The sequence below is a fragment of the Talaromyces marneffei genome, chromosome 3, assembly GCF_009556855.1.
Source record: "Talaromyces marneffei chromosome 3, complete sequence".
NCBI lineage: Eukaryota > Fungi > Ascomycota > Eurotiomycetes > Eurotiales > Trichocomaceae > Talaromyces > Talaromyces marneffei.
In genome coordinates this window covers 3,174,871-3,187,630 of record NC_072350.1, presented here as the reverse complement: position 1 = coordinate 3,187,630, position 12,760 = coordinate 3,174,871, and the positions used below count along the sequence as shown (strand labels likewise).

At 47.7% G+C, this 12,760-nt stretch overlaps 6 protein-coding genes across 6 annotated transcripts; 3 read left to right on the top strand and 3 right to left on the bottom strand.

Annotated features, from left to right (window-relative positions):
- Positions 1–96: 96 nt before the first annotated feature.
- Positions 97–2,784, bottom strand: EYB26_004885 (uncharacterized protein; the record flags this gene model as incomplete). Its single annotated transcript, XM_054264176.1, has 1 exon — positions 97–2,784. One exon carries the CDS (start codon positions 2,782–2,784, stop codon positions 97–99), a length of 2,688 nt encoding a protein of 895 aa, XP_054120151.1.
- Positions 2,785–4,039: 1,255 nt separating this feature from the next.
- On the top strand, positions 4,040–4,549 carry EYB26_004884 (uncharacterized protein; the record flags this gene model as incomplete). Its single annotated transcript, XM_054264175.1, has 2 exons — positions 4,040–4,060; positions 4,118–4,549. The coding sequence occupies 2 exons, from the start codon at positions 4,040–4,042 to the stop codon at positions 4,547–4,549; spliced, it is 453 nt and encodes a 150-aa protein (XP_054120150.1).
- Positions 4,550–4,750: 201 nt separating this feature from the next.
- Positions 4,751–5,376, bottom strand: EYB26_004883 (uncharacterized protein; the record flags this gene model as incomplete). The annotated part of the gene is made up of 2 exons (XM_054264174.1): positions 4,751–4,930; positions 4,984–5,376. 2 exons carry the CDS (start codon positions 5,374–5,376, stop codon positions 4,751–4,753), a joined length of 573 nt encoding a protein of 190 aa, XP_054120149.1.
- Positions 5,377–6,479: 1,103 nt separating this feature from the next.
- Positions 6,480–7,624, top strand: EYB26_004882 (uncharacterized protein; the record flags this gene model as incomplete). The annotated part of the gene is made up of 2 exons (XM_054264173.1): positions 6,480–7,316; positions 7,370–7,624. 2 exons carry the CDS (start codon positions 6,480–6,482, stop codon positions 7,622–7,624), a joined length of 1,092 nt encoding a protein of 363 aa, XP_054120148.1.
- Positions 7,625–8,128: 504 nt separating this feature from the next.
- Positions 8,129–9,014, top strand: EYB26_004881 (uncharacterized protein; the record flags this gene model as incomplete). Its single annotated transcript, XM_054264172.1, has 2 exons — positions 8,129–8,384; positions 8,440–9,014. The coding sequence occupies 2 exons, from the start codon at positions 8,129–8,131 to the stop codon at positions 9,012–9,014; spliced, it is 831 nt and encodes a 276-aa protein (XP_054120147.1).
- Positions 9,015–9,440: 426 nt separating this feature from the next.
- On the bottom strand, positions 9,441–10,620 carry EYB26_004880 (uncharacterized protein; the record flags this gene model as incomplete). Its single annotated transcript, XM_054264171.1, has 5 exons — positions 9,441–9,682; positions 9,733–9,870; positions 9,930–10,424; positions 10,496–10,530; positions 10,604–10,620. 5 exons carry the CDS (start codon positions 10,618–10,620, stop codon positions 9,441–9,443), a joined length of 927 nt encoding a protein of 308 aa, XP_054120146.1.
- Positions 10,621–12,760: the final 2,140 nt, after the last annotated feature.

The following is a 12,760-nucleotide window of genomic DNA, read 5'->3' as shown; positions in this document are numbered from 1 at the left end:
TATGTCTAATTTATCATAATAATCGTCATATCTATATTTCTTCGTATATACAGGGGTATTCATCTATGTACCATCCCATCAACTTAATTAATATCATCACTTTTCAAGGTTGATGCCAACACCAGCCTCCCTCCCCCTTACTAACGCCAACAAGCACTGCCCAACTCCCTCCAAATCACCTAACAGTCCCACGTGTCCGCGCTCACTCCTCACAAGCCCATGCTTAATCACTCTGTACCCATGCGGCAACATAGCTGCCGACGCCAAACAGACGCCATCACCTGCCGCAAAGGCAAGGTCATCGTATGCATCGGTTCGCTTGATATCGTCGCGTGATGCGACTCGCGCACCGTAGACGGTTGGCAAAGCCTTGGAATACATCACTGCAAAGGGAGGGTATTTATTCGCTTTTTGATGTGCTTCGTTGAAGGCGAGTTCCTGTCGGAATTGTTTTACTTCCTTGAGCGTGCGGTCGAGGTACGCGAGTGCTTCTTCCCGCGGGATTGTGCTCGTAGTTGCTGCCGCGCTGCTGCAACTGGTGTTCATGTTGGAGGGGATACTGCTGCTGCCTGTTGTTACTTGGTTTGTGTTTGTCTCGGGTGGTGGTTTGGCTGTGTTTGGACCTAGAATTCCGCCGGCAGTTCCGCTGGCAATGGCTGCGGCGCCACCCTTTGACTTGGACTCTACCGGTATGGGGGTTTCTTCGTTTTCGCTTCCGCTGGGTGCGTTCTCGCGTTGATCTGTCTCGCGTGATGCGCGCGGTGCGCCGTAAGATGAGACGGAATTCGACTTGCTAAGTTTCATGGAAAGCCTCTTCTTCCCTAATCCGATTCTTGGAAGCGTGCTCAGCGAACTCGGTAGATTCTCCATAATCCCTTTTCTGTTATTGGTTTCGTTCGCTGCGGGCGGCAACGGCGCCGTAATACACGGCGACAAGGCATATTTGTCCCACGAATTCACATCAAAAAAGTCCACCAGATAGTCCTCTTTGGTGTCCTTGTCGATAAAACACCTCCCATTATCCGGAAGCAACGCATAACTCGTGCGAATCGTAAAATTGACCTGGGCAGTGAGCACCTTGGAACTTAAGAGTACCTCGTCCCCGTTCCGTAATGGTCCGAGAATATTCACGCAATGCTGCGGAGTGCCCGCATACACCACCCCAGCAAACAATTCAGGTCGTTGATTGACGGCATGTCTGGTAATCAATCCACCCAGACTATGCGCAATCACATATGCGCCTCTTTTTTCTGGAGGAATCCCAGGCGCATTACACGGTAACCCCTCTAGAAACTTTATCAATCGTTTTGAGAGCAAATGCGGACTCAAACGCCAATCATATCCGTAATCCCAAACACGGATATCGCCATTACGGGATTTTTCATGTTTGCTCAGTCGTTGTAATAAACGTCGGCAGATATCTACGGGACCGATATGCGACAAGACTTCTCGCGCAATGATGGTCTCTTCCATGCGTTCTTCGTCTTCAGGAGATAAACCAACTTCGAGATCGACTTTGCGGATGTTCAGGCCGACTTTCATGGGAACCCAGAGCTGTCGATGAGGTGGTTTAGCGGACCGGAGGATTGAGCCTCTATAGCCGCCCATGACGACGACGTCACCAGTGATATGGGAGGCTGCTTTGTCGAGGAAGGGGTAGATTGTATTTGTTCGAGTGTTGGGTTTGTTGCCATTCACATTTGGTTCATTGCTGTTGACTTCTGCCACGCCATTAATCCTAGAATCTCCCGCTGGTACGCCATCCTTTCGCTGGTAATCTCCCAAGAAACGGCCTGGATGCCACTCATGTTTGAAATCTGGAAGATTGAAACTCGGCATGCTGAAAATTCGGCTGCTTGAATCCTGTAGACTATCCTTGATCGCTTTGTATCGACTGTTGACCTGTGCATGGACATTCTCGTAATGCGGTCTATGTTCCAATGTCGACACCCGCGAAAGACTCCTCACGTATAAACTTTCATCGGACAACGAGTGTCTCACACTTAATGGAGGTCGTTTCTTCGTCATTAGATATTGCTGATACGAATGTGTTCTCGTATTCTGCAATGTATCCAATGCCGCTAGCCCGTCGTCATTATTAGAGTGGATTGTACTGGACGATTTGGAGCCTATGTTGCTGGAGCTACTGTCGTCCCGCCGTCCATGCGGGCTTCCTTCTTGAGGAGAACTAGACGACCTCGACCGGAGCGTAGAATCAGTAAAATTGAATTTCGTAGACGACGAACTCTGCCGACTCGGCGTCAAGCTAAAATCCGGCAGCAACTTCCTCAGATTGATCCCATAACCCGAATCACCAGATAACGCGCGCCTCCTCCCGGACAGACTCGACATGAGCATTGATCTCGTAAACGAATGTCGATTGCTTTTCGGCGCACTCTTTTCGAGTTTCTTCCTCTCATCGCCCCCTTGTGCTGCCAACGATGGCTCCTCAATAGATTCCGGCTCCTCGAATAACTGCGGCTGACCCTGCGCGCCGCCACTTTCGTCTGGTATCAGATCAAAATAACCTCCCGAGCTCTCAATCGCACGACTTTTTTCTTCTGCAGGTGTCTGGCGCGCTTTCATTCGGCTCTGGACTTGACTTATACTAACACCCAGCACTTCATTGACCTGATCCTCGTCCGCATCGTTATTATCAACTTCGTTATCATTTTCGATTTCGTCGCTGCTACTAATCACCCCTTCGCTAGAAGATTCCGACAGCTTCCCGGATTGCTGCTCCCCGCCGCTCTCTGCCGGTGTAATGTCCGACTGGGTAGACATTTTGTGTAACCTTGATGCGAGCAGGGAAGTATGTTCAACGGGCGGTTTTTCGCTATATATTGTTGTTTCTGGTGTATATTGCGCCTCCATGGTTTAATGATTACCCCCGCCGATTGCGACGGCGACTGCGTATATCCAATGGAACAAAAACGTGCATGTGGGAATACACAAAAGCCATATAGACGAGCGATGCCGGTATTCTCGTCGAGGCACTGGCAATTGCGACAATATACAATAACAATAAAAAAAGTAAACACACAAATCGAAAAAAAGATACTTGTCAATGTACAAACAATCGTACGCAGAGAAAAACAACACCGAAGGAAAAAAAAAAAAAAAAAAAAAAAAAGAAAGAAAGAAAGAGAACAAAGAAAAAAATTGTTGCAGCTGATTCAAAGCCGACCTCAGATTGGATGCTGGACGCCTCAAGAGTAAGCACAGCCTAGATAGCGGATCCCCGCCATTCCGCGCTGAGCCGGATGATAAGTATTACAACTCAATTGTATTCGTGCTTTTCGGTAGTCGGACACAGGATACGGCGATGCGAGAGAGAGATATATACATATATATCAAGAAAAGAAGGATGATATACGGTCGAACCACGAAAGATGATTACTCTGATTATATAACGAGTCACTGACCTGACTAAGATGATGTCGGTTACAGACACTAAAAAGCTTAGTTGCTCATACTATCTTGGCGGCAGATGGGTTTAAGATATGACGCCATGATGCATTGACGGCTGGATGTGCTCTCATTTGGCGCCAGAGATCGAATGTATAAAATCAATTCCATCATGCTTCATGAGTGGAATCGAATTGACCGCTGGAGGAAGAGAAGGGAAAAAGGGAAGCAGTGGTCAATGATGTGGATGACGTCATGCCTGGACACTTTGCCAGTGCTGGAGGATTGCCGAATTAGGAAGGTAGCTTGTTTGGGGAGCAAAATAGACGAGACGTGTTTATTCTCTATTGTTCTCCAGGAGGGTTGATATGTATGTTTGCATGGATGTAGTGCGTGTAGACAAAGACAATAACGCAGGCACAGTAGACACCACAATGGCATTCATAACTCCCTCCGTATTGATGCCCGGGCAACCCCTTCCTCTTTCCCTCTGCTTTACCTCACCCACTCTCTTTCTATCCTGTCATCTTGGCTCAATCATCTTCATCAGCTACAACTTCTTTTCTTCCAGTGAGTAGAGCGAGATAGTCTATCGTACACATCAACTCGAATCCCTCCCCAGGCTACAAAAATGTCAACTCGAGCCCAACAGGTACTCCACTTCCTAAGGCCTTGAGATTTTCCTCCTAGCTAACACGCTCCAAAACAGAAATCTTCGCTTAAGCGCAAAGCCTCCAACGACCTCCCATGGACTTTCGACGACGAAGACACTCGAGACATAAACAACCACACCCAGCAGCAGCATGCATCAATCAAAGAAGTATCCGCGCTCTACAAACAGACCTATGTCGACACCATAGTCAAGATTAAGCGTCTTTTGCAGTACTACGCTGTTGTTCTTGCGGCGGATGTGAATCCTGACGCAGACTCCGTCAAAAATGCAAACCAAAATGCAGACGTAAAGTCCGTGGCGGCGCAAGAAGCGAAGACAGAGCTGAAGGTAATCCTGGACGATCTCGCCTCCAAGCCTGAGTTGGTGGAAATGGAGGATGTCAAGAAGGTGTTGTTGGATTGTGGGATTGTGGTTGATGTGAGAAAGGGGATGGGTGGGGAAAGGGAGGTTGATGTTCGGTTGATTTGATCTACCTTCCTACCCACGCTGGATGCATGCATGGAGGGTGTTTACTTATGGTTACGTACGGAGGGATGATACCCTTTCTTATGAAGCTATCGGCGTCAGGTTGGCAAACCAATTTCATTATGATGTACAAGAACAAACAATGATAACGTCGTAAGAATACAGCTAAGCGCGGCACACAATATTCATTCTTGACAACAAAAGCTAAGTCCGGTTCTCAGTGTTGAGTCCCTCTCGCTGTTTCGTCGAAGGCGCAAACCGGCCTGATTTTACCTCATATTCACCTTCGCGTCCAATAGCTTCGTTCTTGGCTACACCCTCTGGCTCGTTGAATGCACGATCAACTGTCGCATTGAATGTTCCTCGGATTGATTCTCCGACGCCCTACAACTATCAGTCTGACTCAGAAAATATATAGCGGAAGGGAAAGGACATACGTGAATACCAGCAACGGCACCTTTAATCCTGCCTCCGACACCTTTACTTCCAGACGCCTCACTCGTCGCCGCTGCTGTAGGCACAGTGGCCGGCTGCGTAGCTTCTTGCTGCTGCTGTCGGTGGCTAGGTATATATCCCGTTCCCGAAGAAGGGTTGTAGCTCCCCAGCTCACGATTGTACTCCGTTGGAGATGGGACCAGTGGCGGCATGGCGGGTGCACCCGTTGACGAGCCGCCGACTACGCCGCCGCTAGTGCTGGGTTTGGAGGATGAGGTTGGTTTGAATCTTGATGAGTGTGTCTGGCCAGGGTTCGGGTTTTCTCCTCCACTCGTAGTAGTAGTGTCGACGTTTCGCCGGCCGGCACCGTCACCATTTGTGGGTTTTGTGGTCATTTCACCGGTTTTACTGTTTACGAGTGGATTGATTGAGATTGGACTCGTAAAGCTCAAAGTATTGTTGGATTGCGGGTTTGTGGCGTATGAGATTGCGCTGCGAGGAGAGTTTGTTGTGGTGTCTGTACCCAGTGCGTAGTTATTGAGCGCACTTGTTTAGGTCACTATCTGCCCTAGGGTCGAGTTTGTTGGCGAATATCTGATTGATGCGGTCCTGCGGAGCTTCTGGCGGGACATGTTCGGCATGAAGTTAAATTTGCGATGTATTCTGGTGCTTGAGGTTGTTGTGGTTGAAAGTATGCGGTCGTTTGCGGACGAGGATGCTGCCATGATGTGGGTATGATGTATGTCCCTATCTGGTAGATTCAATCAATCCAACAATTACTTCCATGAACAATCAGTGGATATCTCTGAGAATGGTTAGAATGGATTTGCACTATGCGGAATCGAGATTCAATATACACCATGGCGTCCATATTACTTTTCTATCATTCTGGACTAGTCTGCCTCGACATTGACTTTTGACGTCACTGGCATGACCTTGCTGCTGTCGTCTTATTCCTTTGGCTGATCCCTCTACCGCAATCCATACTGTCCTGATCGACAGACCATCATCTCATACCTAGTCGTTGCGCAAACTTGCCATATTGGGATCGAAGCAGACTCTTATCCTGTGTCCTGTTGTGCAGGTCTTTACGACGCCGTGATAGACGTTGTCGATAGTTAACTAGTTAGTTAGTTATGTTATGAGGAAATGACTCAGCAACATGACTAATAAGCCCGGCAGCCAATGGTGGTCCAGTCTCGGCATCCCCGGCGCACGAGCGCCTCAATGGGGTAACATCCCCGATTATCTACATTCTCCTTACCCAAGTCTCAGTCCGACGAACTAACTACATATATGTATTTCTTGTCCCACAATCCTTCCCTATGCACGTATCATTCGAACTTAACAATCACTATCAATATGCCGAGGTTCCTGTCGCTAATCTTATCTGCTTAGCCGGATGGACTCTACTCCTAAAAATATGACCGACGCACCTTCCTCTACCTGCGTTTCCCTACATTCAATCCATAATATAATCATCGATCGATAATTCAAAATGGCCCTCGCAAACAAACAGATCCTCTATAGCAAAACCCCCGCTCCAGCTATCAACCCCGACCTACGCAGCGAAAATGGCACATTCAGCCTCCGCCAAAACACAATCCCCCTCCCCATCCCATCCGACAAAGTCCTCGTCCGCAATCACTACCTCTCACTCGACCCTGCAATGCGTCAATGGCTAACCGCCAAACGATCGTACATTGCCCCCGTCGAGCTCGGCGACGTAATGCGCAGTTTAGCAGTCGCACAAATCGTCGACGTAGGCTCGTCGCTTACGTCTCAGTTTAAAAAGGGCGAGTGGTTAATTGCTCTTACCGGGTGGCAGGAGTATGCCTTGTTGAGTGCAAAAGAGGCTGCAAGCCAGAGAGCGAATGTGCCGCCTGGATGTTCGCCCTTGGACTCCATGACAGTTCTAGGTACGGTCGGTCTTACAGCTTATTTTGGGTTGTTGGAAGTCAGTCAGTTGCGCGCTGGTGATACGGTCGTCATCTCCGGCGCGGCCGGCGCAACGGGTATGATTGTCGGACAAATTGCGAAGATCAAGGGCGCAAAACGTATCATTGGATTAGCGGGTAGCGCGGACAAGTGTCGATTCTTGACGGAAGAGCTGGGCTTTGATGTTGCGATCAATTACAAGGATAACGATTGGAAGAAGCAGCTGCATGCAGCGTGCCCGGAATACATTGATGTTTATTTTGATAATGTTGGAGGAGAGATTCTCGATGCTTGTTTGGGGCTGGCCGCCAAAGATGCACGGTTTGCGATTTGTGGGCATATCAGTCAATATTCGGCGGCGAAGCCGGAGGGGCCGAAGAATATTATGATGTTGATTGTACGTCCCCCTTTTATATGTCTGATGAGTGATTTCGTACTAACTGTTAATAGGGCCAACGAGTCATGATGAAAGGATTCATCTATCTAGACTACCGCAAGCAATTCCCCGCTGCTATAGCCGATCTGAAGCAATGGTTGCTCGACGGCAAAATCAAGCGAAAGTACTACATTATCAAAGGTGGTCTTGAGGCTTGCCCGCAGGGGTTGGTGGATATGTATGCGGGAGCCAACACGGGCAAGACGATGGTAGAAGTTGTTCCTTTTTCAGAGGCTATTCCAAACAGCAACAACGCAGCCAAGCTGTGATGGTCTCTTTAACCATATTTTTGTATATATATAGGAAATATAGGAGTTTATGATTGGTCATGCGATTTACATGCAGTTTGTGTCTGATCGACCGTCACCACGAGATGGTCTAGACTCTCCGCCCCGTAGCGAGTCAGTTACAGAGAGGTCTTCCAATAATGGGAATTATGATGTCTAGTTAGCTACTGGCACTCTTAGATGAGCGTTCAGTAAGCAAGTCCCACATGACCTGGCTAGCCCTAAAACGTCATACTGATGGTACATCATATCTTCATCCTCGGAATAAAAATACTACTGTCTAATATGCATAGAAATACTCCCAGCAGCCCAAAAAAGAATGTCTCCCATTCGCGAATTATCACGCCAATCCACCATGGTCCATAGTCAACATACAACAATGAATCAGTAAACACATAGTTAACTATATCAAGACGATTGACGTCTGCCTTCTTCCAGTCTGGCCAAGCATATAAACGCACCAGGAGATTGAGGATTTAGTTGAAAATGTTATCAGTCTTTTACACTCCGACGCGCCATAGGCTGTTTCTACCTACGAGGACATATAAGATCCTGCAACGAGCGCAGATCGCATCTCCGGTTTTGAGTCGACGATACCATTCCTTCAACGCCTGTCAATTCAAACGGAACACCATCCCTGGTATTCAATCAAAAAGATTAGTATCATCATCCGCAAAAACGGGAGCGGTAACCAACAATGTGCAATTCAAGCTTGAGAATTTGTTCAATGTCAAGGGCAAGAGTACATCCCTTTCCCCTGCGCAATATTTTTGTTGCAGAGACTGATGATTGGATAGTCGCACTCGTCACCAACGGCGGCTCAGGAATAGGCCTGATGGCCATCCAATCCCTCACCGTCAACGGCGCAAAAGTGTACATCGTCAGACGCACTGAAGGAAAACTGCAGCGCGTCGCTGAGCTCTACTCCACCGGCAGCCGCAGCGAAGGGCAAATCATCCCTATCGTTGCAGACGTATCCAAAAAATCTGACATTGAGCGTTTAGTTTCTGCCTTCAAGAACAAAGAACACCATCTATACATCCTGATCAACAACGCCGGTATTTCCGGCTCAGCGCGCCAGGATACCGAGCGCAAACACCCCGAGGCTCTCAAGGAGACATTTTTCAACAACAACGCCGCCACAATCGAAGACTGGGAGAGCGTATACCGCACAAACGCGGCGCAATTATTCTTCATAACGTCCGCTTCCCTGCCTCTACTACAAAACGCCACCGACAAAATCCCAGGTTTCAGCAGTACAGTGATCAACATCACCTCCATCTCGGGCATCGTCAAAGCCTCTCAACACCATTTTGCGTACAAATGCATCCAAAGCTGCGGCCATCCATTTAACCAAGATGCTTGCTCATGAGATTTATACTTCTGGGCTCAAGATTAGGGTTAATAATATTGCGCCGGGAGTGTTTCCGTCGGAAATGACCGCGCAAGGGAGTGATAAGATGCAGAAGAGTGAGTTGGCAAAGGAGAAATACGAAGAAAAAGTGCCTGCCCAAAGACCGGGGAATGATGGGGATATGGGGAGGTTTGCGGCGACCAATCAGTATCTGAATGGGCAGACGGTTGTGGTTGATGGGGGGTATGTTTTGGCTACCTAGGTACTGGTACCATTTAAGTCTAGAATTGTATGAATATAAAGAATTGTTAGATATACGAATGCCTCGATTTCGGTCAAATTGATGCATATCCATTTCATCTATATCGTTTTGTCTATTTTTTTTTATAAATCGACAATCGTTCGTAAAGTATCTAGTAATTCTTTTTTTCACACATTTCCGGTCTAGACTGAAGCAGACCGTGTATTCTCGATCTTCATAACCAAAATGTCGGTAGCTCCCACAGTGCTCAACTCATCCATCACAGTGGCAATCTTCTTCTTCTCAACCATAGCACTAACAGCAACCCACTCCGCTTCCTCAAGCGCCGTGACGGTCGGTGCACGCTTGCCGGGAGTAATTTTTGTGGCGGCCGCGAGTTGGAGGCGGGGAATATTGTATTGGCACAGGACGTATTTTTGTGCGTCTGCAAATCGTCAGTACATAAACTCACCGGAAATGGGGGAAGAAACGTACCGATGACACCGCGAATACGGCTGGAAATCAATTCTACAAGCTCGTTCTTGGTGTTCTTGGATTTGATCAGGACAGCGTTGCTCTGGACAACGGTATCAATGGCCTTGAGGCCAGCTGCCTTCATGGTCTCGCCGGATTCTGTTCTTATCAGCCCCGTTTCACCGCAATCCCAGGGGGCAAAAAAAAGTAAAACATACCAACCAAATCGACAATGCCATCAGCAACACCCAACGCACAAGCAGCCTCCACACTACCACCCACGTACTTAATCTTGGTCTTCAACGCCTGTCCCCGACTGCTCACACCCTCAAGCCCCGCAAAAAACTGCGTCGACAAGGCCGTAAAACTAGTCACCACATTCTTGCCAACCAGCTGTTTCGCCTCTGTGATAGCTCCCTTCTCAGGAACCTGGACTTGCAATTTACATCCTCCGAAACCGAGGTCCAAAATTTCGGCGACGCCGGATTCTTCGCCTTCAGGGAGAGCTGCGTCGTGTTCGCCGACTTGGTCACGTCCCGTAATACCGAGATCGACGCGTCCTTCACCCACGAAGGTTGGGATGTCGGCTGCAGGCAGGAAGATGAGTGCGATGGGGAGGTTTTTGACGAGGGCGATGTCAAGGCGGGTTTCGCGGCGGAATTGGATGTCGGAGCCGGAGAGGAGGTCCAGGGTTGCTTGTTGGAGGCGGCCCTCTACCGAACATCAAATGTGGGTTAGAAATTGATCATTTGTATACTATGGCGTTTGAGGGGGGGTAGCTGACTTTTGGGCACGGCAAATAATAGCCGTCCTTCGAGGCTGAATGGGAAATTGTTAGACATTATTTATGGCTCGAATAGCTCCTTTTCTTTTTGTGGGTGCTGAGACTTACTGATTGACCAAATCCATGTTGTGTTGTTTGAGGCGTTTAAAAGGAAAATGCAAGATTTCAATCAGGCGCAAAATGCGCGGGGTCAGAATTTATCGGCGGCCCAAAAAAATCTTGCGATTGGCAATTGGGTTGGTCAATTGATGTATAGTCGCTCGTAATTCACCAATTGAAATATTCGTTCAATCACAGCTGGCATAAGAAGTTGTCGAGAGATGCGAGAGAGGCTCCGTGTTGTTCGTTGTTCCTGGATAAGATTCTTCCAAGCATTTGCGGCGACGATACCGGAGGTTGAGTCATCGGAGTCATCGCGGGGAGGTCCGTTGTTGGTGCCTGAGGCAGACACCCATCACGGCCACGTGCGAGAATGAGCGACAACGAGTGTACTCATTTCGAGCACGCGCAACCTTGTTGTTGGTTAACTACATACGTAGTATTTATTTGAGACAACTGTCGTTAGTTACAGCTCCATAAGTTGCTATGGGAGCAAGTTTAGCTATCCGCTAACAAATATACTAGATTAAGAATTAAGACTTAACGCCAAGCTTCAACATGCTAAAAAGGACTAGGAAGAGGGAGCTATCTGATTGGTTGAAATGCATCAGGTCATTGTCTCCTCTGTAACTACTCGTAGTAGGTAGATGAGCCCCAATGGGCTTCTGATGAGCTTCAGTAAAGGCGTCAAGAGGTTGCTGAGGGTTATATGGTGCAGACATTTAATCGGAGTCTAAAAGGGAAATCCCTCAATAATATCTCCATCTTGCCTCGTAGTTAAGTTTCGTGGCCTTACTTACTTGAGGCACATACAGCGAAGAGGGAATCCATTTTATTCTCCATATTCCAGGCTCACGTTGTCTACAGAGTATATGGAGTATATGGAGTACGTACAGGACAGTGTATTGATCACGAAACTTCAATGAATTGTGTATCCACCGAATCGATTTCAAGCTCGCTCTGTCAAGTTTCGCCCATTTGACTTGTCTGGGGGTTGGCTCTTGTAAGTTACGGACAATAGTTTTGACTCGGCGCCGCGTAAAAACACGCATTCAATTCATTCAGCCGCAGTAAAAAGTACTCTGTAATACAAGTAGTGATTCGGCATGAAATTGCTGGCTCTCCGCGCTTGTGTAGACCGAGTTGTCAACCAGTAGCTCAGAAACGTGATGCTAATCACCGTTCCGATAGGCTCGTCGTTAGCTCAGGAACTTGAGAAGTTAGGGCTAGGCCGTATTTGCTACGTGACAGATACGTCGGAGGCTCGTTTTTATCTCCGTGAGCCAATAATATCTTCAGCCTTGATATAAGTTTCATATTGTATCGTATGGTCTAACAATACGCGCATGTATGGTATATACATGTATTAGTATCAAAGCGCGCTTTCAATACCATGTGGTCAATAACAAATCCATATTCTCCGTACACATGGCTATGATTCCACTTTGATTCTACAGGGTATTGCTGATGCCCTGTGCGGTGGCTGATAGGGTCATTTTTTAAATCTTGTAGGTACGGAGTACAAGAGTTACGTATGATTGTACGCGAGCCGCCTCATGACTTTCAAACTAGACTTACAACATTCCTTCTTTGAGGAACAAAGTTCTCAAGTTCATCGGCTTGTTCTGGGAGATCCCGACCGTCGAATTATGTTAAAAAAATCCACCGAAAGGGGCAACGGTCTGGTCAGGAGAGTCTTGACAGTGAATGGCCCTCTGACACATACGAACATATGCGCCCAGTGATTAAGACCAGTAGGAGACGAGGATATACTTTTCTTACTTCCGAGTCTAGCGCCTTTTTATATAAGTGCTCTTTCTATTAGCCTAAGGCTCTAGGTCACCAGGGTACATTTCATCGGGTTGAGATCTATCACAGATGCCCACCTCTGCAGTTCAACCTACCTATTCATCCCTTACACACCCGGGCATTCCGCCCAAATTTGATGCCTGAGGTCCCTTGAGTATGTGATTTTTATTTATATATTTTGTTTTTATATACTTCGTTCGGTCCTCAATAATCTACCCCAGCACGTTGCAACTATAAGAACGATCTTCACTGCGCAATTTCGGCGCACGTGTCTCTCGCATGTCTAGAGACGTGCGGCGACACTTCCAACACCGTCACACACACTAGCTTATTTACCTGATACGACATAAATCAAAT